The sequence below is a fragment of the Pongo abelii genome, chromosome 9 (genome assembly GCF_028885655.2).
Source record: "Pongo abelii isolate AG06213 chromosome 9, NHGRI_mPonAbe1-v2.0_pri, whole genome shotgun sequence".
NCBI lineage: Eukaryota > Metazoa > Chordata > Mammalia > Primates > Hominidae > Pongo > Pongo abelii.
This window is the reverse complement of record NC_071994.2, coordinates 707724-731812: the sequence shown is the minus strand read 5'-3', so window position 1 is coordinate 731812 and position 24089 is coordinate 707724. Positions and strand designations below refer to the sequence as shown.

The window sequence follows — 24089 nt, the reverse complement described above, 5'->3', positions numbered from 1 at the left end:
TGCCCTCCAGACTGGAAGGGACCACCGGCAGCGGTGCGAGGAGGTGAGGGACGAAGGGCAGGTCCGGCCTAGGGCTGCACCAAGACGCCAAGAATGGGAGTGAGGAAGGAGGGGGCTCCCCACCCACCAAGCTCATTCATCACAGCCACAGGGGAGGACCAGCATGGGAGGGGGTGGCCGACTGAGGCCGGGAACCTGCCCTGCCTCCCTGGCGAGACAGTTGGGAGCCCTGATCCACACACTGGCGAGGGCCCTGTGGGGCTCCAGCCTTGATGGGTACTGTGAGTTTGGGGCATGACCAGGGACACAAGAGGACACGCAGGACCTCAGCCCCATCGCCGCAGGCCCGCGCTCCCTGTATTCACCCACACAGCACGCGTGCACAGGGCACACACAGGCTGTGGCTCTCAGACACACGGAAGGCCCAGGAGGACGCAGTGCGGTCAGTGGGTTTTATTTGAGGAGGGGGTTTTTCTGCTGAACTGAGATGGGGTTGATTGAATGGGGACAGAGCGAAGACTGGCAGAGGGCACACGGGACCCTGGCCACTCCCGGGACCCTGGCCACTCCTAGGCTAGGTCCTTCATGTCTTCAGTCAGGCTAGCCTGGGGCCCCCTGGGGAGAGCCTGCATCCTGAGTGGGCACCCCCCACCCATGACAAGCCTCCTGCAAGGGCAGCTTCTAGCTCATGGTCCGTGAGTCACTCGGGGCTGGTCACCGGGCACTGGGAAGGTGGCCAGAGCAGCGTCTGGGGGGCCGAGCCCAGCAACAGCAGCAGCAGCAGGTGGGCCCAGGCAGGCGGGCTGTTGTCAGAGCCTTCCTGCAGCTGCTGCCCTCCCGCCTGGCCTCGCAGGCGTCCCTGTCATCCCGCAGCCGTGTATTCAGCTCCCTAGGGAAGGAGGAGTCCGACACTGAGAGGGTCTGAGGGAGCTCAAGGTTGGGGGGAGGCGAGCTCTGACTCCCCTCAGAGCGAAGAGTGGTGGCTGGCTGGGGCTGCAGCGTGAGGGGTGAAAGGCAGACGTAAGGAAGGACTTCCAGTGGAGTAGAGCGGCAGCCAAGAATGTTGGGGAGCTTGGAGCCCCCAAGCTCAGCTGAGCCCCTTCCCTCTCGGGCCTGAGCCTGACCGTACCTGAGCAGCTCCAGTTGCCGTAGCAGGCTGACTTTCTCTTTCTGCATGTTCCTGGAGACGGCGACCACGTCTCTGTGGGTGGGAGGTGGTGACCTGGCTGCAGGAAGGCTCCTTGGGGAGCCCCAGGACCCCCTAGAACACCCTCCCTCCCACGGGGCGGGCCTGGGACTTGAGATGGGGATGAAAGTGGCCCAGACCTGAGCGCCCGTCGGCCCCGCCCTCGGGACACGCACCGGGAGCCGCCCAGCCCCGTCCCCGGGCACCGTTGGGTTTGCTCCTGGCGGCCTCGCGCTTCGCTCTCCAGCCTGCGGATCTGCTCCTGCGCCCCCTCCAGCTGCGTTCGCAGCGCCTCGTGCGCCCGCCACAGCTGGGAGTTCTGGGCCTGCGCCTCCAGGTGCTCCGCAGCCCGGGCGTGCAGCTGCTGTTCTAACTGGAGGGTGGAAGGATGGAGACCTGCGAGGAATGCCCCCTCTTCCCTGGGCTGCTGCGCGTGCCCCAGGCTCCCGACAACCCGGGGACGCTAAGGCACAGGAGGAGAGTGCACGGGTGACCGTGGGGACAGGGCAGGGGCCGGGCGCTCACCTCCCGCTGCCGCAGGCCCGCGCGTTCCAGGTCCTGCTCGCGGCTCTGCAGCTCCAGCTCCAGGCGGCTTCTCTGCTCCCCGCGGGCGAAGTTCTGGGACGCACGGAGGACCACTGAGCCTCCGTCGGCCGCTCGGCCAGGCAAAAGAGGTACATGGAGGGCCAGGGGCTGCCAGTGGGCCAGGGCGGAGCGGGGTCGGGTGGAGAAGACCGGGCGGGGGTGATAGACCCAGTGGGGTCTACTGGGGCTGAGGGCAGCCTGGACCCGCGGAGGTGGGGCCGTCAGGGAGGGGCTAATTCAGAGAAGGCGGAGCCAGGGAGGCCAGCGAGGTGGGATTGGACCTGGCGGGAGGGGCGGGGCCCGAGGCCCACCTGACTCGGCGGGCGCCGGCTCAGCTCCCGAAGCTGCTCCGTCTCCTCGTACAGAGCGCGCACCTCCCTCTCGTGCTCGCTCTCGCGCCTTCGGGGGACCGGGCGACCCCGGATGAGAACTTGCCAGCGCTACAGCCCCCTAGCACCGCCTCTGCTGCTGCCCTGAGGCCCTCCACTGGCCCCCAGACCCCACCCCGGCCCTCACCTCCGCAGCGCCTGCTCCAGGCCGTCGCGCTCCCGGGCCGCCTCCTCCAGGCAGGCCGACGCGCGTATCAGAACATCCTCGAAAGAGCTCAGCAGCTCTGGGCGCTCGCGCTGCAGCCTGGCCCAGAGCGTCCTCACAGCCCGCTGCCTGGAGGGCGGGCGGGAACTGAGGCTGGAGCTGGCAGAGGCGGGAAGCAGGCTTCCCTCCGCCAACAGCAAACCCTTAGGAGACTCCTTCGCCCCTGGCCAGGACAGGAGCACTTGCTGCGTGCGGGGCATCCCTCCCGTGAGCGCTTTCGCCCCTGCCCGGCGTGCGTGGTCGATGAGGTGTGTGTACCCTGGGCAGTGCCGGTATGTGGCCCCGCGCCCTGCGCTGCCCCTCCTTCCTACAGCCCTGGCTGCTGCCTCATGAAATGCAAATTCTGCGGGAAATCATGCCGGGTCCCTCCCAGGGAATCGCAGCTGACGCTAGGCTGGGCCTGACCCGGCCTAGAGACCCTGTGCAGAACCAGCACTCGGGTGACAAGGGCAGACAGCATGCAGGCAGAGAAAGAGCAGAGGGGGCAGTGGGAGCGGGGCCAGCGCCGACTCACTCGCCCAGGACCGGGGCCACCCCCAGCTGCTCCAGCACAGTGTGGAATCGCTCCTCCTCTTCCTCCTCCTCATCCAGAGAGCCCCCCGTGCCCTGCACGTCGAGCCCGCCCGACTCAAAGGTCTCCTCGGGAATCCTGCAGGGGTTCGCTCCCTGGGCCGACTCCACTCCCACAAACATCCCTGCGGGCATGGAGCGAGCGATTACCAGGGCTCTGGGTCGCCACCATAGCTGCGTCCCCGTTCACCCTCCCAACAAGTATCCTGCACTCTCTCAGGGCCCAGTTTCCTGTTTTTCTTCCTTATTCTGGTCCTATTGGCCTGGAAACAAGAGGTGACAGGCCGGCTCCCAGCCCCACCGGAGCTTAGCACAGGAGAGGAGCTGCGGGGCAGGAAGGTCAGCTCCCCACACTCCACCGCAGCTGGGAGCCCCCAAGCGCGAGTGCGTGCAGACTAAAGCACGAGCCCTGGAGGGAGGAGGACGAGAGGCACCGGCAGCCCTCAGGGCACCACACGTGCCAGGCCTCCTGATCAGGCCTCCAGCTCTGGGCAGTGGGGGATAGGCAGGTCTCAGGCTCACCCAGGCCCAGGCAGAACTCCCGGGCGGTGAGGAAGCCAGTGTGAGCCTGGTCCAGACTTTCAAACACAGCCTCCAGCTGCTCTGGCGTGAGGGGCAGGTCGCTCTGGAGACCCTGGTCAGGGAAGGAGAGCAGAGATGAGCCGCTGAGGTCAGCCCAGGGCCGAAGCATTCTCTCGGGGCGGGGGACTCACCTGCAGGTCGTGCCTGGTGATGAAACCCTTAGCTTCCTTGTCACACAGCAGAAACAGCTCCTCAGCCTGCTCCAGCATTGCAGCCTGCGGCTCTGCAGAGCCCCCCTCGAGTTCCACCTCCTCCTCCTGGGCCTCATCAGCCCCAGGCTTTCCAGAGCTGGCCATGAGAGCAGGGGGCTTCAGCCTGGCCTTCAGGTGCTGTGAAGCCAAGGGAGGGTCAGAAGAAATTCAGGAGGGGAGCGGATGGGGTGCAAGTGTGTCTGAAGGCTCAGCCGATGGCCCTCCCTGCAGCAGGTGGGAATGTGGGCGGAAGGCAAGGTGGGGCCAGGGGGCTGGGGGTGGAAAATGCAGGCTTGGGGTGTCACTGGGGTGGGTGATGTAGGCTCAGGGCCTGTGGATACTGCCCTAGTGGGTCTGGCATCTCAGGAGGCTGGAACCCAGGAGGGGCTGCCAACTTCAGGAGAGGAGGAGCTGGAGGTGATGGCAATCTCGGGCCAGTGGAGAAGACCTGGTGATAAAGAAGGTGGGATCCTTAAAGTTGAGAGGTGCAGGCTTGGAGTCAGTGAGGGAGGAGCCCCTCACACTCTGCAACTGGAGATCTGATCCCAAGTGAGGGCTCAGCCAGTCCTGACCAAGTCCTTAGCCCCTGGCCTGGGCCTGTGTGGCCCAGCCTCATGACAGCTGGCAGGCAGGGCAAACTTGTCCCTCTTGCCCACGGGCCCCTCCCTCCCCACAACTGAGCCCACAGAGTGCAGGGGCAAGGTCCCAGCCTGCGGAGCCCTGTGCCTCTGATGCCCCACTCAGGAACACTTTCAGATTCGAGACCTAACACCCCTGCCCCACAACACTAAGGCTCTTCCCCGTTTCAGAACTCCCTGAGGCCTCCCTTCCCACTTCCTTGCAGGGACGCCCCGCCCCCTAACCAGAGCCACCTGTCCTTCACACACTGTCCTGATCCCGGATTTCCCAAAGCTGCTCCCCACCAACACCCGCCCTCCCCCACCGGGGAGCTGGGATCCTCCTCTCCCCTCACTCTCCGCCCAGCGTCCTTCTATGTTCCTTAGCCCGGGCGACCTCCAAAGAGGGCAAGTCTGGGCAGGTGAGAGAAGGGGACACGAGAGGCCAGGGCCATTGCCTCCAGGCCACGTTGTCGCCTCGCCTGCCCTCCGGCTCGCCGGCTAGACCGGAGGTCCACCCCAGCCGGAAGCCGCGCGGCGGCAGGGCCCCAGGGAGGTGGCGGGGTGGGGCTGGCCGGCCTCCTGTGCTCCCCGAAACTCTGGGGGACAAGCCCGCCCTTACCCCTGCCGCCTCGCGCCCCGAGGGGGTCACCGGAGTTCCCGACCGAGACACTCAGGTTTGGCGCGGGCCACGGCGGCCCGGAGGGGGTGCCGGCGGCGGGTGCTGGGCGGGGGGCAGTGGAGGGGCCTCAGCGGCGGGACCAGCGGTCGCCTACCTGCGAGCTGCGCCGCCGCACCTGCCGCGCGCCCGGGCCGCTCCTCCCGGAAACGCTAGGCGCGCCCCGCCCCAGCTGGGACCCGGACGGGGCGTAGGGGGCACCGGGCCCGGAGCGACCCCTGCCGCTTCGCAGGCACCGAGACCTCCGCTTGGGCCGACCCCGGGAGGAGCCACTCTGCGCCGCTGTCGCCCGTCCCCGCCTCTCTACGCTGCCCCGGCGGCCCGATCCCTGGAGGCTCGAGCGAGCAGTGGAGCAACGATATGCCCCGGAGACCCAGAGACCCCTCGGAGCAGGGACAAGGCTGCGGGGGGCGGGCGCAGACACCAGCGCCTGGGAGGGGCCGCTCGTCTCCGGAGGGGAGCCCGACTTAAGGCGCCAAAAAGTGTGTGTAGGAAAAAGCCGGGCAGGAAACAGACCAAATACTTTCAGTGGTTATCTCTAGGGGTGGGGAGCCTTTACTTTCTTCTCTATACTTTCCCAGTTTTTAAACAATAAACATGTAGGCCGGGCGCCTGTAATCCCAGCACTTTGGGAGGCTGAGACGGGCAGATCACCTGAGGTCAGGAGTTCAAGACCAGCCTGCCCAACATGGCGAAACCCCCGTCTCTACTAAAAATACAAAAAATTAGCCAGGTGTGGTGGTGGGCGCCTGTAATCCCAGCACTTTGGGAGGCTGAGCCAGGAGAATCACTTGAACTCGGGAGGCAGAGTTTGCAGTGAGCTGAGATTGTGCCACTGCACTCCAGCCTGGGCGACAAGAACGAAACTCCATCTCAAAACAAAACGAACGTGTAACGCTAGAAAATGTTTAACTTAGCAGTATTCAGTGTACATGTACAGGTGAACGAGCTGGGGACACAGGCAGGTCCCACCTCAGCTGCTCCTCCAGGCTCTCCTTCTGGGGCCCAGCCCTGACTGGGGCTCCCCCTTGGGGGAGGACTGCAAGGAGGAGCTGCTTGAGGCCCGAGTGAAACCCTCCTGCGGGGGGAGAAAATTCCACCCCAGACCGAGGAGCCCTCCCCAGCCCCAGCCAGCCCCAGCCCCAGCCTGGCCCCTGCACCCACCTGAAGGGCTGGAATCACTGTCCCACCCAGCAACCCTGGGGGGTACAAGGCCTCTGCTTTTCAAGGAAGGGGCCTGGGATCCAGCTGGCGACCCCGCTGAACCACAAAAGGCTGGGCTTATAGGACAGGACCTTGAGACCAAGGGGGGTGGCCTCTGGCACAGGTGCACCAGGGACCTGCCTGGCCGGCTCGCCCAGTCCCAGATCCCAGAACCAACCGTTATTGTTGGCAGGGGGCTGCCACCACAGCCACCCCACGCCTTCTGGGAGGAGCAGGTGGGGGCTGGCTCTGGCAGGACTAAGAGCTCTGGACAGCCAGCCAGGCCCAGGGCTCTGCTCCAGCACCCTCAGGCCATAGGGCCTTTTTAGTTACCAAGGAGGGCTGGCCGCCTCCCCTCATGGCCTCCCGGCCATGCAGAGGATGCTCTCAGGAAACCACTTCCCCAGCACAGGGCTGAATCCCCTTCAGCTAGGACCTCACCTGCCTCCGTATCCCAGCTCTGCCCTGTGTACTGGCAGGAGGCTGGGCAGAGGAACAAGAAGGTACGTGCACCAGGCCAGAGAGGCTTGTGAGGGTGGGGCGGACAGAGAAATTTGGGCCAAACGCCCAAGTGGAGCAGGGGCCCAGCCTTCCCAGGTCCCCTGTGCTCGGTTTCAGGAACCTCAGTCCCCACAGCTGTCCAGGCCCGAAAACAGTCACACACCCCGCTGTGTCACTGTGTGGGGGGAGGGGCAGGTGACACCTTTTGCAAACATTTTCGTTTTTATTTACCAAGAATCTTGGTCCCAAATATTTCCATTGGCCCTCAGAAGGCTGAGGCCAAGGGTCAGCCAGAAGGCTGCCCGGCAAAATTGGGGGGCGTGTGGATGCGTCCTAGACGGGGGTCGGCAGGAATGCAGCACGTTCACATGTGCCTGTAGGGGGGTGTTCCCAGGCCAGCCTGGCAGGTTCCAAATGCCAGGCCCAGGAGAGCGACGCTGGGAGACCCGGCCTGCAACTGTGGAGACGCCGGTCAGCCAAGGTAGGGCCAGACCCCGGCCACCAGGCTCTCACTGCCAAGTAAGCGGGCAGTCACATACACGCGAAGTGGGCAGAGGCTGGGCTGCAGCATTTATTACATGTGCTTTGGCAAAAATAAATAATTCTTCACACACCTATTTCAGCAGGGCATGAAAAATGGGGAGGGAAGGGCAGCTGCAAAGTTCTCGGGAGTAAAGGGGCGGGGGAGGTGCTCGGGCAGCACAGGGGAGGGAAGATCAAGGCACAGGTGCGCGGGGCCTCAGCGGCCCAGGGGAGGGGTGTGGAAACCTCCCCTCTCAGTGCAGCTGGTGAGTGGCTGGCGAGGGTGCCCACGGCAAAGGCCCCTCTTGGCAACTGTGAGTCTCCTCATCTCACTGCGCAGTGGTAATGGAGGCGTCTCAGGCAGGGTTCCTCGAGAGGGTCGGGGTCTCGCAGCCCCAGGGCCCCGATCACGGGCCTGGCCTCGGGAGCAGGGGTGCTCAGCAAGGGGGCAGGCCCGGCGGGTGCTGCGGGGACGCTGGGTCCGCGGGGGCGGGGTCGGCGGGGGCGCAGTCGGCGGGGGCGCGCATGCGCAGAGCTTCGGGCGGGAAGGCCACGTTGGTGCAGAAGAGGCCGAGCAGCAGCTGGCGCTGGCACTCCTCCCACTTCGCCAGCGCCTCCCCCAGCGAGAGGTTGTTGCGCATCCAGCCGGGCAGTGCCTCGCTGTAGGCGGCGCAGGACAGCGGCACGGACGGCAGCGACTGGACGCGGCGCAGCTCCACCTGCTCCGGCAGCCTGCGGGGCAGGGACGCGGCAGGGAGGGCTTCAGCTCCCGGCACTAGCACCGCGGGCCCCGGGTGGACGCGCGGTCGGCGGCTCACCTAGAGGGCAGGTGCCTGCCCAGCTTCCTCTTGGCGCGCATCACCAGGTACTGGCAGATGCTGCCCGTCTGCTCCTTCATCCACCGGATGTCCTCGGGAACGTCGGGCAGCCACTCCAGCAAGCTGGGGACAGGGCGAGCGGCGCGTTCAGGGGCTTGGCCAGACCCACATGCCCACCCGCCGGGCCCTGTCTGTGCCCGGACTTGGCACTGCTCACCCCACCCCACCTTCCCTGGTGACCGTCACTCGCGGATGATCCCAAAGTCCGTCCCCAGGGCCCCTCTCCCAACCCCCTGGCCCTCACACCGGATGGTGAAGGACAGAGCGCTCTCCAGCGGCAGCGTGTAGGGCACCATCATGGCCGTGGCCAGACGCACGGGCAGCATGTTGGAGAGGGTGGTCAGCAGGTCCGTGGGCTCCACGCAGGCCTCCAGCAGGGCTGCGGGTGGGCGAGAGGTCGGCGGCCAGTGGAGGCAGCGGAGCCCAGGACCCGCTCGGCTTCCCTCCCCCGCTCATCGTCCTCTCCTCTCTCTCTTTCCCTCCTCCCCTCCCGTCCCGAGGTGCGCACCCTCATTGAGCCGGGCGGGCAGGTGCTCCAGGATGTGATCTTCTCCGGGCAGCTGCGAGTAATCCTCCGCTTGGGCGCTCTCCACTGCCTCGTCCTCGTCCTCTGGGCCTTGGGGGCGGGAGGGGGGCAACGCCAGCAAGGGGTTGGGCCGGTTCAAGAGGCCTGGGGTGGGGGAGAGAAGGGATTCCCAGTTCATCAGCGCGGCCGCGGCCCGCAAGGGGTAGCAGAGCCGAGCTCACCCCTCCCTCTCCCGCCCGGGTCCGCGCATCGTTCCGCCGCAGGAAGCGGGGGCAGCAGAGCCAAGCCCACCCCGCCCTCTCCCGCCCGGGTCCGCGCACCGTTCCGCTGCAGGAAGCGCAGGCCATCCCGGTACCCCTGCTTGCACATCTCTCGCAGCACCTGCAGTGAGGAGGGTTAAATGGAGCGGAGGGAGCCAGGGATGCCCGTTCTGCCCCTGGAATCCCTGGCGCCCCCATCAGCCACCTCCTTTCACCACCCGCAGCCCCCAACCCCAAAACCTATCCTAGATCCAGAACAAGATCAAGGCTGGACAGGGAGGTTGGACAGAAAGCCGGGCGCAGTGGTTTACGCCTGTAATCCCAGCACTTTGGGAGGCGGAGGCAAGCGGATGACGAGGTCAGGAGATCAAGACCATCCTGGCTAACACGGTGAAACCCCGTCTCTACTAAAAATACAAAAAATTAGCGGGGTGTGGTGGCGGGTGCCTGTAGTCCCAGCCTGTAGTCCCAGGCTGAGGCAGGAGAATGGCAGGAACCCGGGAGGTGGAGCTTGCAGTGAGCGTAGATCCAGCCACTGCACTCCAGCCTGGGCGACAGTGTGAGACTTCGTCTCAAAAAAAAAATAAAAATAAAATAGTGAGGGCAGCCTGGCCAACATGGGGAAACCCTATTTCTTTACTAAAAATACAAAAAGTAGCCAGACGTGGTGGCAGGCACCAATCCCAGCTACTGGGGAGGCTGAGGCAGGAGAATAGCTTGAACCTGGGAGGCAGAGGTTGCAGTGAGCTGAGATCCTGCCACTGCACTCCAGCCTTGGCAACAGAGCGAGACTCCATCTCAAAAAAAAAAAAAGAGACTGGACAGGGATGCCAGACAGAGGGGCTGGACAGGGAGCCCGGACAGAGCAGCTAGACAGAGAGGTTGGATGGGCCATCTGCCCCTAGAGAGGCTGTGTGCTTTCCCCAGCCCTCAGAAGAGGCTCCCACCCTACCCTGGGCACTCAGAAGTCAAAGGATCAGTGTTCTCCCTTGGTGCCCAGTGAGGAATGGCTGGGAAGGCCACAGTCCCCGGAGCAGAGCTCACCAGGGGCTCCGGCGGGAAGAGGGCCTTAGAGAGGCGGTAGAGGTTGCGCAGGTTGAACTGGATGCTGGTGTTGGTGACCCGCAGCTCGTGGATGTTGGTGGAGCTGTCCTGCGGACAGATGTCACTCTCGCCCGAGAAGGGGGACACTGTGATGGTGTTCTTAAGCTCATAGAGTGGCAGGTTGTCTGAAATGCCACCATCCACGTAGCGCTTCCACGGGACACACAGACAGGACTGTACGTGAGGGCCTGTGGCTGCACTGGCCACCCCCACCGCCCCCCCCCAGCCACCCCACCCGGCCACCGAGGGCCCCATTCAGTGGCTATTTCATTTGAGCATTTTACCCACTGGGCACTGGCTGTGGGCCAGCCTGGGCACTAAGCAGATGGTAGACGGGGGAGGGCAGGGACGGAGGAAGGGATGGGGGGGCAGGAAGCGTGCGTCGCCACAGCTGTTTCTTGAGTAACACAGGAGAAGTGGGGTAACAGGCGGTGGCAGAGCAAGGGCCTGAAGGATGGCTCTAGGTGGCCTCCTCCTCTGTCCCTCATCACACAGCCCACCCCACGGACGGTGTCCAGGGCTAGAGATACTCACCACCCCCTGGAGGGAGGGAGGGATGAGCCCACAGTACACGGGGATGAAACCGCTGCAGACGTTGGCCTTCAGGGCAGGGACAGAGTGGGAGAGAGTGAGCAGAGGCCTTGAGGTTCCCACTGCCCCCCCGCCCCCCCCAGCATGGCTCCACCAGGCCCCACCTGGATGAGCTCGTCCTTGGAGTTGAAGTGGGATATAATGACATTCTCGCCGTCCGACACGCGGGTCAGGGAGATGCCCAGGCGCCCACTGGCATGCTCATGGCTATCAGCAGGCAGGACCTTCAGCAGGAAACTGCGGATGATCTTTACCAGGTTGAAGGAGGGGTGCAGGGGGCCCAGGAACCGCTTCCGGGCCTCTTTAGATACCTCAATGAACTTGGCACCAGCCTCACCTGGGGCACAGGGCCAAGGTTAGGGGCCCGTGCTCCTGGGCTTACCAACACCCACCTTCCTTCATAGCCCCATGTCCAGGGTTCCATGGCATACAGACCCTGGAGGAGGCCCAGTGAATATGGGGCCTGGCTCACAGTTGGGACTTTGGCCACCTCCCCTGGGATGGCAGACAGCAGAGGCTGGCCAGCTGAGACCAGGACCTGCCCTCTGCCTGGTATTTCCCAACTGCCTGCCCTATGAGTCACTGGGCCTGGTGTGGCATCTAGCCCAGGAGAGGGGACAAGGCAGAGACTCAACTCTGACTGGCCTTAGCCTTCACCCACTTGGCCAGATCCAGCAGTGGGGGGATGGGGCAGACCCACAAAACCCATCCCGGCACACAGGTCACAGTTCACAGGCCTGGGAGTGTTGGGCTGGAAGTAGTCAGGGCCCAGTTCCTAGGAAGGCACACCTGTTTCCCACTGCAGCCAAGAGGAAGCACCCCAAACACTCCTCTTGGGGCCCCGGGGTGCTGGCCAGCTTGGGGATAGTCCCTGGAAGTGGTCGGGAGCGTTGGGGGAGGAGCTGAGGTCCAAGCCCTCCTCCAGTGCATCACCCTGGTCAGGAGTGGGGCAGTGTGGAGCCAGGGGCTCCTCAGCCAGCACCTGCTGCACTATGGGCTCCAGCTATGCAAGACCACCCGTGACAAGGAGTCTTGCTGGGAGCAGGGTGGGGAACCACTGTGGGAGAAGTGTCCTTGGCTCGGGTAGCAGGGACCTTGATGTGTCTTGAAGCCAGGGGGCCGACTGAGGCACTTGTCTGAAGGCCTCCATGAGAGGGAGGGGGCTGGAGGGGGCTGTTCCCAATAATAGCTCTAGTTATTGGGACCTGAGGGGTTCACTTCTGTGGTCCAGCCCCCTCCCTCCCAGGACAAAGTTCAGAGGAAGAGGGCAGGGGTGAGGCCCGGACAGGCTCCTGCTGAGCAGGGTACCCCTGTCATCTTGGGTGTCCTCACAGGCTCCTGAAGTCGTGTGCTGTAAACATCACTCCCTCATGGCAGCCGATGGTGCGAGCCGAGGCCAGCCCAGCACACAGAGACCTATCCACTCCTGACCACAGGCACCAGAACCCGGAAGCACCCTCACCCATGAAGTGTGCAAACGCGGTGGGCCGCAGCGGGGAGCCAGGCCACAGGGCACCGTGTGCAAAGAGAGGGCAGGAGAGCCCCTTCGCGCCCAGCCCTGACCTCAGCGGGGCTCCTCCTCCGGGCCCTTGGAAAGGACCAGGTCATGGTTCCCAGACGCCTCTCAGAGGCCACCCCCATGCCAGGCCCCCTGATAGCAGCCTGCAACTGCGGAGGCCCAGGACACTGTGACCGACCGCTGGCACCGGGTGTAATATCCAGGACCACGGGGTGACTTAGGTCCCTCCTCGGATTCTCACGGTCCCGCCCACGAGTTACTTTTTCTGTCCAATTAAGCAGCTTTTGCTGCACCTGCCCGCCCCCAAACCTTTGCTCGCGAGAGGCGGGCCCCGGGCACCCTCGGAGCAAAACAAACCAGGCCCCGCCCCCAGGCCAGCGACCCGGATTGGATCCTCGCCGGGTTCCCCAGGCGCGGACAGGAACCCTCCCCACAGTACCCACCGACTCGCCGCGGGGCCCCTCCGCTCACCGAGACCATCCCCCGGCCCCGCACGGCCTTCCCGCCAGCCCCCCGCCTGCCGCCCCCGGCCCCGCTCACCCAGGCAGACCCCGGTGACCAGCGCCGTGGCCGTGAGCGCCCCGGCCGAGGCGCCGTAGATGTGCGTGGCGTTGGCCACCAGGAAGGGCGCGTGCTCGCGGAGGCAGGAGGCCACGCCGACGTAGTAGACGCCGAGGAAGCCGCAGCCCGCGAACGAGATGTTCCACGTCTTCTCCCGGGGAAACATCGCGGCGGCGGCCGCCGGGCTCCGGGCTCCGTGGGCGGCCGGGCCTCTGTGCGCCGCGGGCTCGCCGCTCGCTCGCTGGAGCCGGGGGCCGGGCGGGTCCCGCTGCGGCTCTAGCTCGGGGTCTCCGCTGGCGGAGGCGAAGAAGCTACGCGGGCGGCGCGGAGGCGGTGCTTTTAAGTGTGGCACTCACGGCGGGGGCGGGGCCGGCACACGAAGACCAATCGGGGCGCGCGGGGAACGGCCGCGCCCTCGGGCCCCGCCCCCGTCCTTGACCCGGCCCCCTGCCCTGGAGCCCCGCCCCCCGCTGCTGCCCGGAGACACCTCCTCCCTCCCTCCGCCCCTGCTGGGCACGGCCGGGGGCACACGCCTAGGGGTGCGGGGTGGGCTGGGCGCAGGCCCAAAACTGGGGGCCGGAAGCCTCACACAGACCTGGGTACCCGCGAGAGGGAGCTCTGGTTTCAGGGCAGCCACCGCCCCTCCCCACCGGGTCCGCCTCCCACACCCACCCGGGACAGAGGAGCTGGTCCCTGGACAGAGGCGCACCGGCAGCACCCCCAGACCTGAAAGCCGCACAGGCCTCGGGAGCCCCGGGACCCACTGGCTTACCCAGAGACGGACCCATAAACATCCAAGGCCTGGCTCACCCAGAGACGGACCCATAAACATCCAAGGCCAAGGCCGGATGCGAGTTCCGCAAACTCTTCGTGGGGGACCCCAGCTCCGCAGACCCACGCTCCCTGACGTGGGGCTTCAGCCCTGCCCCGCGCCCGCGACCCTTCCGGACCTTGGCTTCTTACCTGGGTCTGTACCTGGGTCCGGCCCTGCCTGTTCAGGCTTTGGGGCTGCCTGCGTCTGACTGGGGCCGCCCCGCCCCCGATAATTGCCCCGGAGGTGGAGCAATCCTGGGTGATGTCACCCTTTCACCCCTTTTCCGCATTTCTCTCCTGGTCAGTGGAGCAAGCCGGGCTTGGAGTAGATCCAGGATCCCTCCCTGAACCTCACCCCACCCGCAAACGAGAGGCTCTCTTACGTTGGGGTGGGAGGCAATGAGATTCTGTCTCCCCAGGAATACTGGCTCCCCAGGCTGAGGTCATCTCTGGACCTAGCTGTTTCCAGGGCTGCAGAGGGTCTGGGATGGGGCTTGGGGCTGCCCCCAACCCAAGCTGAGTTAGGGAAGCCAGAACAGGGCCTTCCCAGGATGGGGCCATCTAGGGGGATGCTGCCCAGTCCTCAGCCTCTTTGCTCCCAGCCATCCCAGACAGCAGTGGAAAGTCAACCCTGCCCCAGCCCTACTGGGGGCCGGTAGGCATTTACATAAGCTCAAAATGAGAGGAGGCCGGGTGTGGAAGCTCACACCTGTAATCCCAGCACTTGGGGAGGCCGAGACGGGCGGATCACGGAAAGTCGGGAGTTTGAGACCGCCTGGCTGGTGAAACGCTGTTTCTACTAAAAATACAAAAATTAGCCGGTCAGGGTGGCACACGCCTGTAATCCCAGCTACTCGGGAGGCTGAGGCAGGAGAATCACTTGAACCTGGGAGGCGGAGGTTGCAGTGAGCTGAGATCGCACCACTGCACTCCAACCTGGGCAGCAGAGTGAGGCTCCGTCCTAAAAAGAGGCTGGGCACAGTGGCCCATGCCTGTAATCCCAGCACTTTGGGAGGCCGAGGAGGGCAGATCACCTGAGGTCAGGAGTTCGAGACCAGCCAGGCCAACATGGCAAAACCCTGTCTCTACTGAAAATACAAAAATTTGCCAGGTGTGCTAGCGCACGCATGTAGTCCTAGCTACCCGGGAGGCTGAGGCAGGAGAATCGCTTGAACCCGGGGAGGCAGAGGTTGCAGTGAACTGAGATTGTGCCACTGCCCTCCAGCCTGGCCAGGTGACAGAGCACGACTTCTCAAAAAAAAAAAAAAAAGAAAAAAAAAAATGAGTGGGAGGAAGTAGGTAACCACGTGTGGGGCACCTCAAGGGTTCTGGAGGGCTTCCCTGTGGGAAGTGATGCTGAGTTGAATTTTGAAGGGTAAATGAGCAGACAGGGCTGTAGGCCCCCCAGGCAGCCGACCAAGACAGGCAAAGGTTGTCGGGGAGTAAGGGGAGAGAGTAACTGAACCCCAGCCATGGGAGATGGTCAAGCAGGGAGGACGTGACCATACTTGACTTAAAGCAACTCCTTCTAGGCTGGGCGCAGTGGCTCACACCTATAATCCCAGCACTCTGGGAGGCCGAGGTGGGGGGATTGCTTGAGTCCAGAAGTTTGAGACCCGCCTAGGCAACATAGCTTGATTCCATCCCTACAAAAAATTTAAAAATAGGCCAGGCACAGTGGCTCACACCTGTAATCCCAGCACTTTGAGAGGCTGAGGTGAGTGGATCACGAGGTCAGGAGATCGAGACCATCCTGGCTAACATGGTGAAACCCTGTCTCTACTGAAAATACAAAAAAAATAGCCGGGCGTGGTGGTGGGTGCCTGTAATCCCAACTACTCGGGAGGCTGAGACAGGAGAATGGTGTGAACTCGGGAGGTGGAGCTTGCAGTGAGCCCAGATCGCGGCACTGCACTCCAGCCTGGGCGACAGAGTGAAACTCTGTCTCAAAAATAATAATAAATAAAAAATAAAAATGCCGGGTGCGGTGGCTCACGCTTGTAATCCCAGCACTTTGGGAGGCCAAGGCGGGTGGATCACAAGGTCAGGAGATCGAGACCATCCTGGCTAATACGGTGAAACCCCATCTCTACTAAAAATACAAAAAAATTAGCTGGGTGTGTGGTGGCGGGCAACTGTAGTCCCAGCTACTTGGGAGGCTGAGGCAGGAGAATGGTGTGAACCTGGGAGGTGGAGCTTGCAGTGAGCCGAGATCGCGCCACTGTGCTCCAGCCTGGGCGACAGAGCAAGACTCTGTCTCGAAAACAATAAATAAATAAAATAAAATAATAAAAACATTTTTAAAATAAAAAGTAAAATAAACAAACAAATAAATAAAAACTAAGCCAGGTGTGGTGCGCGCACCTATAGTCTCAGCGACTCAGGAGGCTGAGGTTGGAGGATGGACTGAGTCTGGGCTGGGTGGGGGTGAGCCATAATTGCGCCACTGCACGTCAGCCTGGGTGACAGAGTGAGACCCTGTCTCAAAAAAGACTCTTCTGTTCTGTGCACGTGGGGCCTCTTCCAAATCTTTGGATGGCGGTGCGCTGCAGCAAATGCACCATGGGATTGGGGAGGGAGGGCCCGGGTATGGAGGGCAGAGCCAGGTCCGCTCCTGAGGTGTCAGGAGCCCTCTGTGACTGGATTCCAGCGATGCTGCTGGAGACAGCAGGGTTCAGGGTGCGGTGAAGTAGGGATGGAAGTCTGGGGGCTTGTCAGGGCAATCACTGATGGAGAAGCCAGGGACTTAGGGTCCTTCCCTCGACCTGCTCCAAGGGAAAGGCCAGGGTTTGGGCCTTAGCGCCATCTGAGGGACTGTCGCCTTATGGATGGTGCTGCCCCAGTGCAGGGAGACCTCTGCTCCCATTTCCACAGCTGGGTCAGGCTGTTTTGGGTACATATTCCTCCCTCCAGGCCCCTGGGAGGCTCAGAAGCCAGGGACTGGGCGGTCCTTCCCAGAATCCTGGCAGGGGCTGAGAGCACCCCACCATCAGGACAAGCTCCAAGGGGCAGCTCAATGAGAAACCCAGATGGTGTGACGTCCCCCTATCATGGTGAACTCCAGGCGACACAGGCCCCCTCCCTTCAGGGTCCAAGGCTGGAATTGTGAGGTCTGCACCCTGAAGCCTAGGTCCACTCCTGCTGTGGGCCCCTCCCCTGAGCCTGTGCCATCCCCAGCTCCCGCCTCACCCCTGCCCCGTTGTAGTGAGCACTGCTCCCTGAGCCTGGGCCATCCCCAGCCCCCGTCTCACCCCTGCCCCGTTGTAGTGAGCACTGCTCCCTGAGCCTGGGCCATCCCCAGCCCCCGTCTCACCCCTGCCCCGTTGTAGTGAGCACTGCTCCCTGCACTCCTCAGCTGTACCCTGCTAGGGTCATTTCTCTTTGCTTCCTCCTCCATCTGCTGCCCGACCCCTACTACCCAGGTTCCAGCCTCCTCCGCTCCTCACCTGGCTTTACTCCCACCCTAATCTCCGCTTTTACGGGCATCCAAAAAGGTCTTTTTAAAAATATTATTAAGGCCGGGCATGGTGGCTCACACCTGTAATCCCAGCACTTTGGGAGGCCAAAGCGGGTGGGTTGCCTGAGCCAAGAGTCTGAGACCAGCCTGGCCAACGTGGTAAAACCCCATCTCTACAAAAAGATACAAAAATCAGCTGCGTTGGTGGCGCACACCAGTAGTCCCAGCTACTCTGAAGGCTGAGGTGGGAAGATCACTTGAGGCTGGGAGGTCAAGGCTGCCATGAGCCGAGATCCTGCCACTGCACTCCAACCTGGGCAACACAGTGAGACTCCGACTCAAAATATAAGATAAAATACAAAATAAAACAAAATATACATGTAGGCCAGGCACAGTGGCTCACGCCTGTAATCCCAGCACTTTGAGAGGCCGAGGCAGGAGGATCATTTGAGGTCAGGAGTTTGAGACCAACCTAGGCAACATCATGAAACCCCATCTCTACTAAAAATACAGAAATTAGCCAGGTGTGGAGGCGCGTGCCTGTAATTCCAGCTGCTCAAGAAGCTGAGGCATGAGAATTGCTTGAACCTGGGATGCAGAGGTTGCAGTGAGCCGAGATCGTGCCACTGCACTCCAGCCTGGGCGACAAGAGCGAAACTCTGTCTCAAAAAATAAATAACTCCTGAAATCCCAGCACTTTGGGAGGCCGAGGTGGGCGGATCACGAGGTCAGGAGATTGAGACCATCCTGGCTAACACGGTGAAACCCCATCTCCACTAAAAAAAAAAATACAAAAAATTAGCCGGGCGTGGTGGCGGGTGCCTGTAGTCCCAGCTACTTGGGAGGCTGAGGCAGGTGAATGGTGGGAACCCGGGAGGTGGAGCTTGCGGTGAGCTGAGATGGTACCACTGCACTCCAGCCTGGGTGACAGAGCAAGACTCCATCTCAAAAAATAAATAAATAAATAACAAATAAAAAAATGACCCTTCCCAGGGACAACTGCACCCCCATATTTATTGCAGCATATTAATGATAGCCAAAATATGGGGTCAACTTAAGTGTTCATCTATGGGAAAACAGATCAAGAAAATATGATATCTCTGGAAAATATGTCATAATCTGTGGGGAAAATTTTTTTTTTTTTAAGATAAGAGTTTTGCTTTTGTTACCCAGGCTGGAGTGCAGTGGTGCAACCTCGGCTCACTGAAACCTCCACCTCCTGGGTTCAAATGATTCTCCTGCCTCAGCCTCCTGAGCAGCTGGAATTACAGGAGCCCACCACCACGCCCCACTAATTTTTTTTTTTTTTTTTGAGATGGAGTCTTGCTCTGTCACCCAGGCTGGATGCAGTGGTGGGATCTCAGCTCACTGCAAGCTCCACCTCCCGGGTTCACGCCATTCTCCTGCCTCAGCCTCCCGAGTAGCTGGGTCTACAAGTGCTTGCCACAACGCCCGGCTAATTTTTTAGTATTTTTAGTAGAGACAGGGTTTCACTGTGTTAGCCCAGATGGTCTTGATCTCCTGACCTTGTGATCCACCCACCTTGGCCTCCCAAAGTGCCGGGATTACAGGTGTGAGCCACTGCGCCCAGCCCTAATTTTTGTATTTTTAATAGAGACGTGGCTTGGCCATGCTGGTCTCGAACCCCTGACCTTAGCCGATCCACCTGCTTTGGCCTCCCAAAGTGCTAGGAATACAGGAGTGGGCCACCGCACCCTGCTGGAATGTTTTAAAAGCATTTTGGGGCCGGACATGGTGGCTCACGCCTGTAATCCCAACACTTTGGGAGGCTGAGATGCGTGGATCACCTGAGGTCAGGAGTTCGAGGTCAGCCTGGCCAACAGGGTGAAAGCCCATCTCTACTAAAAAGACAAAAATTAGCCGGGCGTGGTGGCAGGTGCCTGTAGTCCCAGCTACTCTGGAGGTTGAGGTGGAAGAATTACTTGAACCTGGGAGGTGGAGGTTGCAGTGAGCCGAGATCATGCCACTGCACGCCAGCCTGGGCGACAGTGAGATCACGTCTGAAAAAAAATAAAAAATAAGGTAGCCGGGCGCAGTGGCTCACGCCTGTAATCCCAGCACTTTGGGAGGCTGAGGCAGGCAGATCACGAGGTCAGGAGATCGAGACCATCCTGGCTAACACGGTGAAACCCCGTCTCTGCTAAAAAAAAAAAAACAAAACAAAAACAAAAAATTAGGTGGGTGTGGTGGCGGACGCCTGTAGTCCCAGCTACTCTGGAGGCTGAGGCAGGAGAATGGCGTGAACCTGGGAGGCGGAGCTTGCAGTGAGTCGAGATCGCGCCATTGCACTCCAGCCTAGGCGTCAGAGCGAGACTCCGTCTCAAAAAAAAAAAAAAGAAAAGAAAGAAAAAGGAAAAAAAAATAATAATAAGGCTAGGCGCAGTGGCTCACGCCTGTAATCCCAGCACTCTGGGAGGCCGAGGGGGGCGAATCACCTGAGGTCAGGAGTTCCAGACCAGCCTGGCCAACATGGTGAAACCCCATCTTTTCTAAAAATACAAAAAATTAGCTGGGACTGGTGGCAGGCACCTGTAATCCCAGTTACTCAGGAGGCTGAGGCAGGAGAATCACTTGAACCAGAGAGGCACAGGTTGCAGTGAGCGGAGACTGTGCCACTGCACTCCAGCCTGGGTAACAAGAGCAAAAGTCCATCTCAAAAAGAAAAAAAATAAATAAATAAAAAAGCATCTTGGGTCCCCCTCCATCTCAGTACCTTCTGTGGCTCCCTGGCTCCCCCGACAATCCACATTCCTTCTCCTCCAGGGACTCTGCCTTCTTCCAGGTTTTGCCTTCCCAGCTGAGGGAGGCCTCCCCCAGCCACCCCAACTGCCTTCTGTGCTATAGCCTCCTATTTATCCTCCCAGAACTAAGGTGGTCACACAGCAGGTGCTCCCCACACCAAAGCCAGTTGGTGGGTTGCTGACCCCAAGCCTAGGGTGAGAGTGGCAGACCATCTTCTGGGTGTCTACAATGGCGGACAAAGACCCTGAGGCCTGGGAGACTGCATTCAGAGTAGGGCCAGGAGGGCAGAGAGGCTGGGAGGGGAGGGTGATGGCCTCTGTCCTTAGCCCTGTATTCCAGGACAGAGCCTGTCGGGGGAGGGCAGGCCCATCCCCAAAGGACCTAGTTCAGTGAGCACATGGCCCTGTGGTCACTGCCCACAAGCCCTGAGCATATCTGCCCAGTAAGGCAGGGGTGGGCTGTGATCAGCAGAAAAACAAGCCTGAGGAGTGATTACCCAAGCTGCTCAAGGCATTATGGCGGAGCCATGACCCCTGCAGGGAAACCCAGGGGCGTCCGCCACCCCCAAGCTGGGCTCACTTCCTGCATCCATTTGTAGAGCCCAGGGGCTACCAATCCTGTCCTTGCAAGGCCAGGCACCAAGCCACCCCAAAGACAACCCTGATTACCCAAACTTCATTTGATATATCAGCTTCTCTACTGTCCTTTTTTTTTTTCCAAGACAGGGTTTCTGCTGCTCAGGCTGGAGTGCAGTGGCACTATCATAGCCCACTGTTAACTTCAACATCCTGGGCAAGTGATCCTTCCATCTCAACTTCTTATAGTTGGGACTACAGGTGCATACCACGCCTTGTTAGGTTGTTTTTTAGAGATGGGGTCTTGCTATTTGCCTAGGCTGGTCTCAAACTGCTGGCCTCAAGTGATCTTCTCTCCTCGGCCTCCCAAAGTGCTGGGATAATGGGCACGAGCTACTGTGCCCAGCCCGTTCGCATTCTTCTGGAGTGTGCTCAGGAGCTAGGATACTGCTTAAAGCCACAGGAAGGGACACCAGGCAGCTGTGATGCCCAGACTCCCTTCCTCATGCTCATTTTGCACCAGAAACGCTTCCCCAATACCATGTTGCCCACACTGCAGCTCCACACCTGCCCTCTGGGATGAGAACCTGGGCAGAGGCTACCCTTGACACAGTGCTCATGGAATACTGGAGATGCGTAAAAACGCTTTATTTGCAGGGAAGCAGGAATTTAATCAAAAAGGCCAAATCCCATGTCATCGTCTGACTCTTCAGACTCCTCCTTCTTCTCATCTTTCTTCTCCTCTACTGTGGAAAAGAGGAGAGGCATGGTGAGCACTGCCCAAGTGCCAGGCCAGTCCCCCCACGAAGACCCCACTGCAGCAACACCATCTGAGCCCCAGCCCCTTGCCCACTCACCAGGCCACCACTTACCTGCAGCAGGGGCCGAACCAGCAGCAGGGGCTGCAGAGCCTGGGGCAGCAGAGACGGCTACAGCCCCACCGGCAGGTACACTGGCAAGCTTGCCAATACCTACAGAAAGCAGAGAGGTGAGACCAGAGCAGCTGCCCAGCCTGGGAGGCTGTTCCACAGGGAAGTTAGATGGCACCAGAGATGGCACACGGCACCCAACATATCTGGACCCACCATATGCCAGTGTCTCCCGTTCTTCCTGAACACTCCCTCCCTGAGCCACTCCTCAACAGGGACTTCTCTTCCCCACCTTTCCTATCCAGAGACTTGCCTTCTAGGAATTAGGTCCACACTGCCTGCCTGCCCACTTTCCCCACCTCCACCCTCAGACGTGCACTGGACAGACATGTTTATAACTAGGTAGGGAATGAGTGTGCTGCCCCGGTGTCCACATCTCTGGCCACAAGGATGTGCTCGTGGCTTGGCCTGTCTGCTGAGCTGGCCCTGTCCTGGTCACATGCCTGGAAGACAGGAACAGCTGCCCCAACAGCTCAACTTCCAAGCAAGTCCCACCAGCTCAGCTGACGCCAACAAAAAACCATCTGCCCAACAAAGAGGCAAGCAGCCCATGGACATCCCTGGCACCCTCAGTCCCTGCCCCCAACCCCTTCACAGAAAGCATGTGGTAAGAACTGCTGACATGAACTCAGCTCTCCAGACACCAAGCTGCAGAGAAATCCTGGGAAATGGCCTCAGGGCTAGGGGCAGCCAGGCTTACGAGACAGGGCCACCTAAACATCCACTGAGAACACAGGGTGCCCCCTGCTGCCCTGCTCCTGGGAGTGTCTAGAAGCGCCCATGACGTGAGCCCACCGGAGCCCTGCTCACTCCTCGGGTGAGGCTTCTAGGGTGCTCTGGTCCACAAGCGAAACCTGGCAGGCCATAGACGGACCAGCAGGGATTAGGATGGACCATGGAAACAAACGAAAGCCCTCCACATCAACTCACCCTGGGCAATGACGTCTTCAATGTTTTTTCCATTCAGCTCACTGATAACCTGAAGCAGAAAATCACAGAGCTGTTACCAGGAATGTACGACTGTATCCCTGGCGCTCTCCCTTCTAGAGTCACAGCAGGACTGGGTTCCCCACATGGGAATACACCCTGAAGTTTCCAGACCTGCACTGCCCAAAGGGAGCCACCAGCCTCACTTGCGAAGTGATATAAAAATAAATGGACACTAGCTTTCTTAGACTTAGGACTGACAAAAGGACACACGGCATCTCACTACTTATGTTGACTACTCATAGGTATCTTCAACACGGGCAAAATAAGCTGGCAATGAAATTGACTTTGACTTCAGACTGGAGTGCAGTGGTGGGATCTCACTGCAGCCTTGACCTCCTGGGCTCAAGCGACTCTCCCACCTCAGTCTGGGACTACAGGCATGAACACCCACGCCTGGCTAATTTTTTATTGTATTTTAGAGACGAGGCCTGTTTCTGTCAGACTGCAGTGGCACAATCACTACTCAGTGCAGCCTTGATCTCTCAGGCTCAAATGATTCTCCCGCATCAGCCTCGTGAGTAGCTGAGACTACAGATGTGCACCACTGCCTCCATCTATTTTTTTTTTTTTTTTTTTGTGGAGACCAGGTCTTGCAATGTTTTCCAGACTAGTCTCGAACTCCAAGGCTCCAATAATCCACCCGCCTTGGCCTCCCAAAGCTGGGTGAGCCACGCGCCAGGACTGCCCTTTTTTTTTTTTTAAAGCAATCTTATGCATCTCACTGGTATTAAACTTCCAAAGCTTGTTAATCACGATTTTGCCTCGTACCCACCCTGCTTACTTTTTTTTTTTTTTTCCTTTTGAGACAGGGTCTCCTTATGCCGCCCAGGCTGGAGTAGAGTGGCATGATCTCGGCTCAGTGCAACCTCCATCTCCCGGGTTCAAGCGATTCTCCTGCCTCAGCCTCCCAAGTAGCGGGGACTACAGGCACCCACCACCACGCCCGGCTAATTTTTGTATTTTTAGTAGAGATGGAGTTTCGACACGTTTGCCAGGCTGGTCTCGAACCCCTGACCTCAGGTGATCCGCCTGCCTCGTCCTCCCAAATTACTGGGACTACAGGCGTGAGCCACTGCGCCCGACCTCCACCCGGCTTACTTCTCTATCCAAGAAATCGCCAACTGGACTGAAATTAGCCTCTCCCCGAACCCTCCAGCATGTAGCCGGATCAGGCAGAAGAATCGCCTGTATGGGACACTGGGGCCCCACGGCGGCTGCGGGGCAAAGGCGGCAGCTACCTTGTTGAGCCGGTCGTCGTCCGCCTCGATGCCCACGCTGTCCAAGATCTTCTTGATGTCCTTAGCGCTGGGGGAGGAGTTGCCCCCTAGGGCAGCCAGCAGGTAGGAGGCGACGTAGCGCATCCTGAAGCGGGCGGAGAGGGCGCGACGGCGGAGTTACCCCGACGGCCTCCTGCCAGCCCATCCCGGGGCCGCCGGGCGAGGCCGCGCGTGGCTCGGCCCCTAGGCCTCCGTCCAGAAATACCCCGCCGCCCACTCCGCATCCCCACGAACTCCGCGTCCCCAGTCGGCACCCCGGGCCCGGTCACCACACTCACGCGGCGGCACTCACGCGGCGGCGTCTGCGGCGGCGGCGGCGGCGAAGCCTCACGCGTGCGACCTCGGCGGCCTCAGGGAGGAAAAGGAAGGCGCCGACGCAAGGGGCGGGGGTAAACCGCTACCCAGAAGCCTCTGGGACCCGTGCGCGGCGCCCCCATGAGGCGCCTCAGAATGACGTCACGAGGCGCTCAGCCAATGACGACGGGGAAGAAGCCATTGTCAGGAAGTTTTCGCGGCAAAAGCGAAGGACAGTAGTTCCGGAAGTGGCTGCTCTTATAGCGTTGGGCGAAGGGCCCCCGAAACTCGTGGGGGCGATGGACGAAGCGAGTCCAACGGG

The 24089-nt window shown here is 60.9% G+C and overlaps 3 protein-coding genes and 1 non-coding gene across 12 annotated transcripts; all 4 read right to left on the bottom strand.

Moving 5' to 3' along the window:
- Nucleotides 1-438: 438 nt before the first annotated feature.
- On the bottom strand, nt 439-4580 carry CRACR2B (calcium release activated channel regulator 2B). 8 transcript variants are annotated; one of them, XM_024255429.3, is made up of 9 exons: nt 3649-4579; nt 3458-3569; nt 2880-3060; nt 2288-2434; nt 2083-2170; nt 1712-1804; nt 1363-1559; nt 1130-1201; nt 439-889 (listed from the first exon to the last, which is right to left on the bottom strand). In XM_024255429.3, the coding sequence occupies exons 1-9, from the start codon at nt 3811-3813 to the stop codon at nt 715-717; spliced, it is 1230 nt and encodes a 409-aa protein (XP_024111197.2). In that variant the 5' UTR covers nt 3814-4579; the 3' UTR covers nt 439-714. The 8 variants fall into 8 exon arrangements, with proteins under 8 accessions (XP_024111197.2, XP_054380059.1, XP_054380058.1 ...); XM_054524084.2 differs by having other exon boundaries at nt 1393-1559; XM_054524083.2 differs by having other exon boundaries at nt 1327-1559; nt 3649-4577.
- Nucleotides 4581-7266: 2686 nt separating this feature from the next.
- PNPLA2 (patatin like phospholipase domain containing 2) lies at nt 7267-13780 on the bottom strand. Its single transcript, XM_024255426.3, has 10 exons — nt 13633-13780; nt 12649-12980; nt 10694-10926; nt 10533-10598; nt 9939-10148; nt 8955-9015; nt 8617-8778; nt 8355-8487; nt 8049-8171; nt 7267-7962 (listed from the first exon to the last, which is right to left on the bottom strand). Exons 2-10 carry the CDS (start codon nt 12833-12835, stop codon nt 7668-7670), a joined length of 1470 nt encoding a protein of 489 aa, XP_024111194.2. The 5' UTR covers nt 12836-12980; nt 13633-13780; the 3' UTR covers nt 7267-7667.
- Nucleotides 13781-20910: 7130 nt separating this feature from the next.
- RPLP2 (ribosomal protein lateral stalk subunit P2) lies at nt 20911-24031 on the bottom strand. 2 transcript variants are annotated; one of them, XM_009245991.4, is made up of 5 exons: nt 23752-24031; nt 23435-23558; nt 22137-22185; nt 21150-21248; nt 20911-21023 (listed from the first exon to the last, which is right to left on the bottom strand). In XM_009245991.4, the coding sequence occupies exons 2-5, from the start codon at nt 23555-23557 to the stop codon at nt 20947-20949; spliced, it is 348 nt and encodes a 115-aa protein (XP_009244266.1). In that variant the 5' UTR covers nt 23558; nt 23752-24031; the 3' UTR covers nt 20911-20946. The 2 variants fall into 2 exon arrangements, with proteins under 2 accessions (XP_009244266.1, XP_002821384.1); XM_002821338.6 differs by having other exon boundaries at nt 23766-24031.
- LOC112135636 (small nucleolar RNA SNORA52) lies at nt 21969-22102 on the bottom strand. Its single transcript, XR_002916894.1, has one exon. It is a non-coding gene; the product is annotated as a small nucleolar RNA SNORA52 (small nucleolar RNA).
- Nucleotides 24032-24089: the final 58 nt, after the last annotated feature.

Excerpts from the sequence above, each read along its gene's own strand:
- CRACR2B (XM_054524079.1), bottom strand. The coding sequence starts at position 3,813 with ATGGCCAGCTCTGGAAAGCCTGGGGCTGATGAGGCCCAGGAGGAGGAG. Across the intron at positions 3,570-3,648 it reads TCACCAGGCACGACCTGCAG|GGTCTCCAGAGCGACCTGCC; the intron begins GTGAGTCCCCCG and ends TTCCCTGACCAG. Across the intron at positions 1,202-1,326 it reads CGGGGCCGACGGGCGCTCAG|AGACGTGGTCGCCGTCTCCA; the intron begins GTCTGGGCCACT and ends TCCCACCCACAG.
- PNPLA2 (XM_024255426.3), bottom strand. The coding sequence starts at position 12,835 with ATGTTTCCCCGGGAGAAGACGTGGAACATCTCGTTCGCGGGCTGCGGC. Across the intron at positions 10,599-10,693 it reads CCAAGGACGAGCTCATCCAG|GCCAACGTCTGCAGCGGTTT; the intron begins GTGGGGCCTGGT and ends CCTGCCCTGAAG. Across the intron at positions 8,172-8,354 it reads GCTCTGTCCTTCACCATCCG|CTTGCTGGAGTGGCTGCCCG; the intron begins GTGTGAGGGCCA and ends CCCTGTCCCCAG.
- RPLP2 (XM_009245991.4), bottom strand. The coding sequence starts at position 23,557 with ATGCGCTACGTCGCCTCCTACCTGCTGGCTGCCCTAGGGGGCAACTCC. Across the intron at positions 22,186-23,434 it reads ACGACGACCGGCTCAACAAG|GTTATCAGTGAGCTGAATGG; the intron begins GTAGCTGCCGCC and ends TTTCTGCTTCAG. Across the intron at positions 21,249-22,136 it reads TGAAGACGTCATTGCCCAGG|GTATTGGCAAGCTTGCCAGT; the intron begins GTGAGTTGATGT and ends TGCTTTCTGTAG.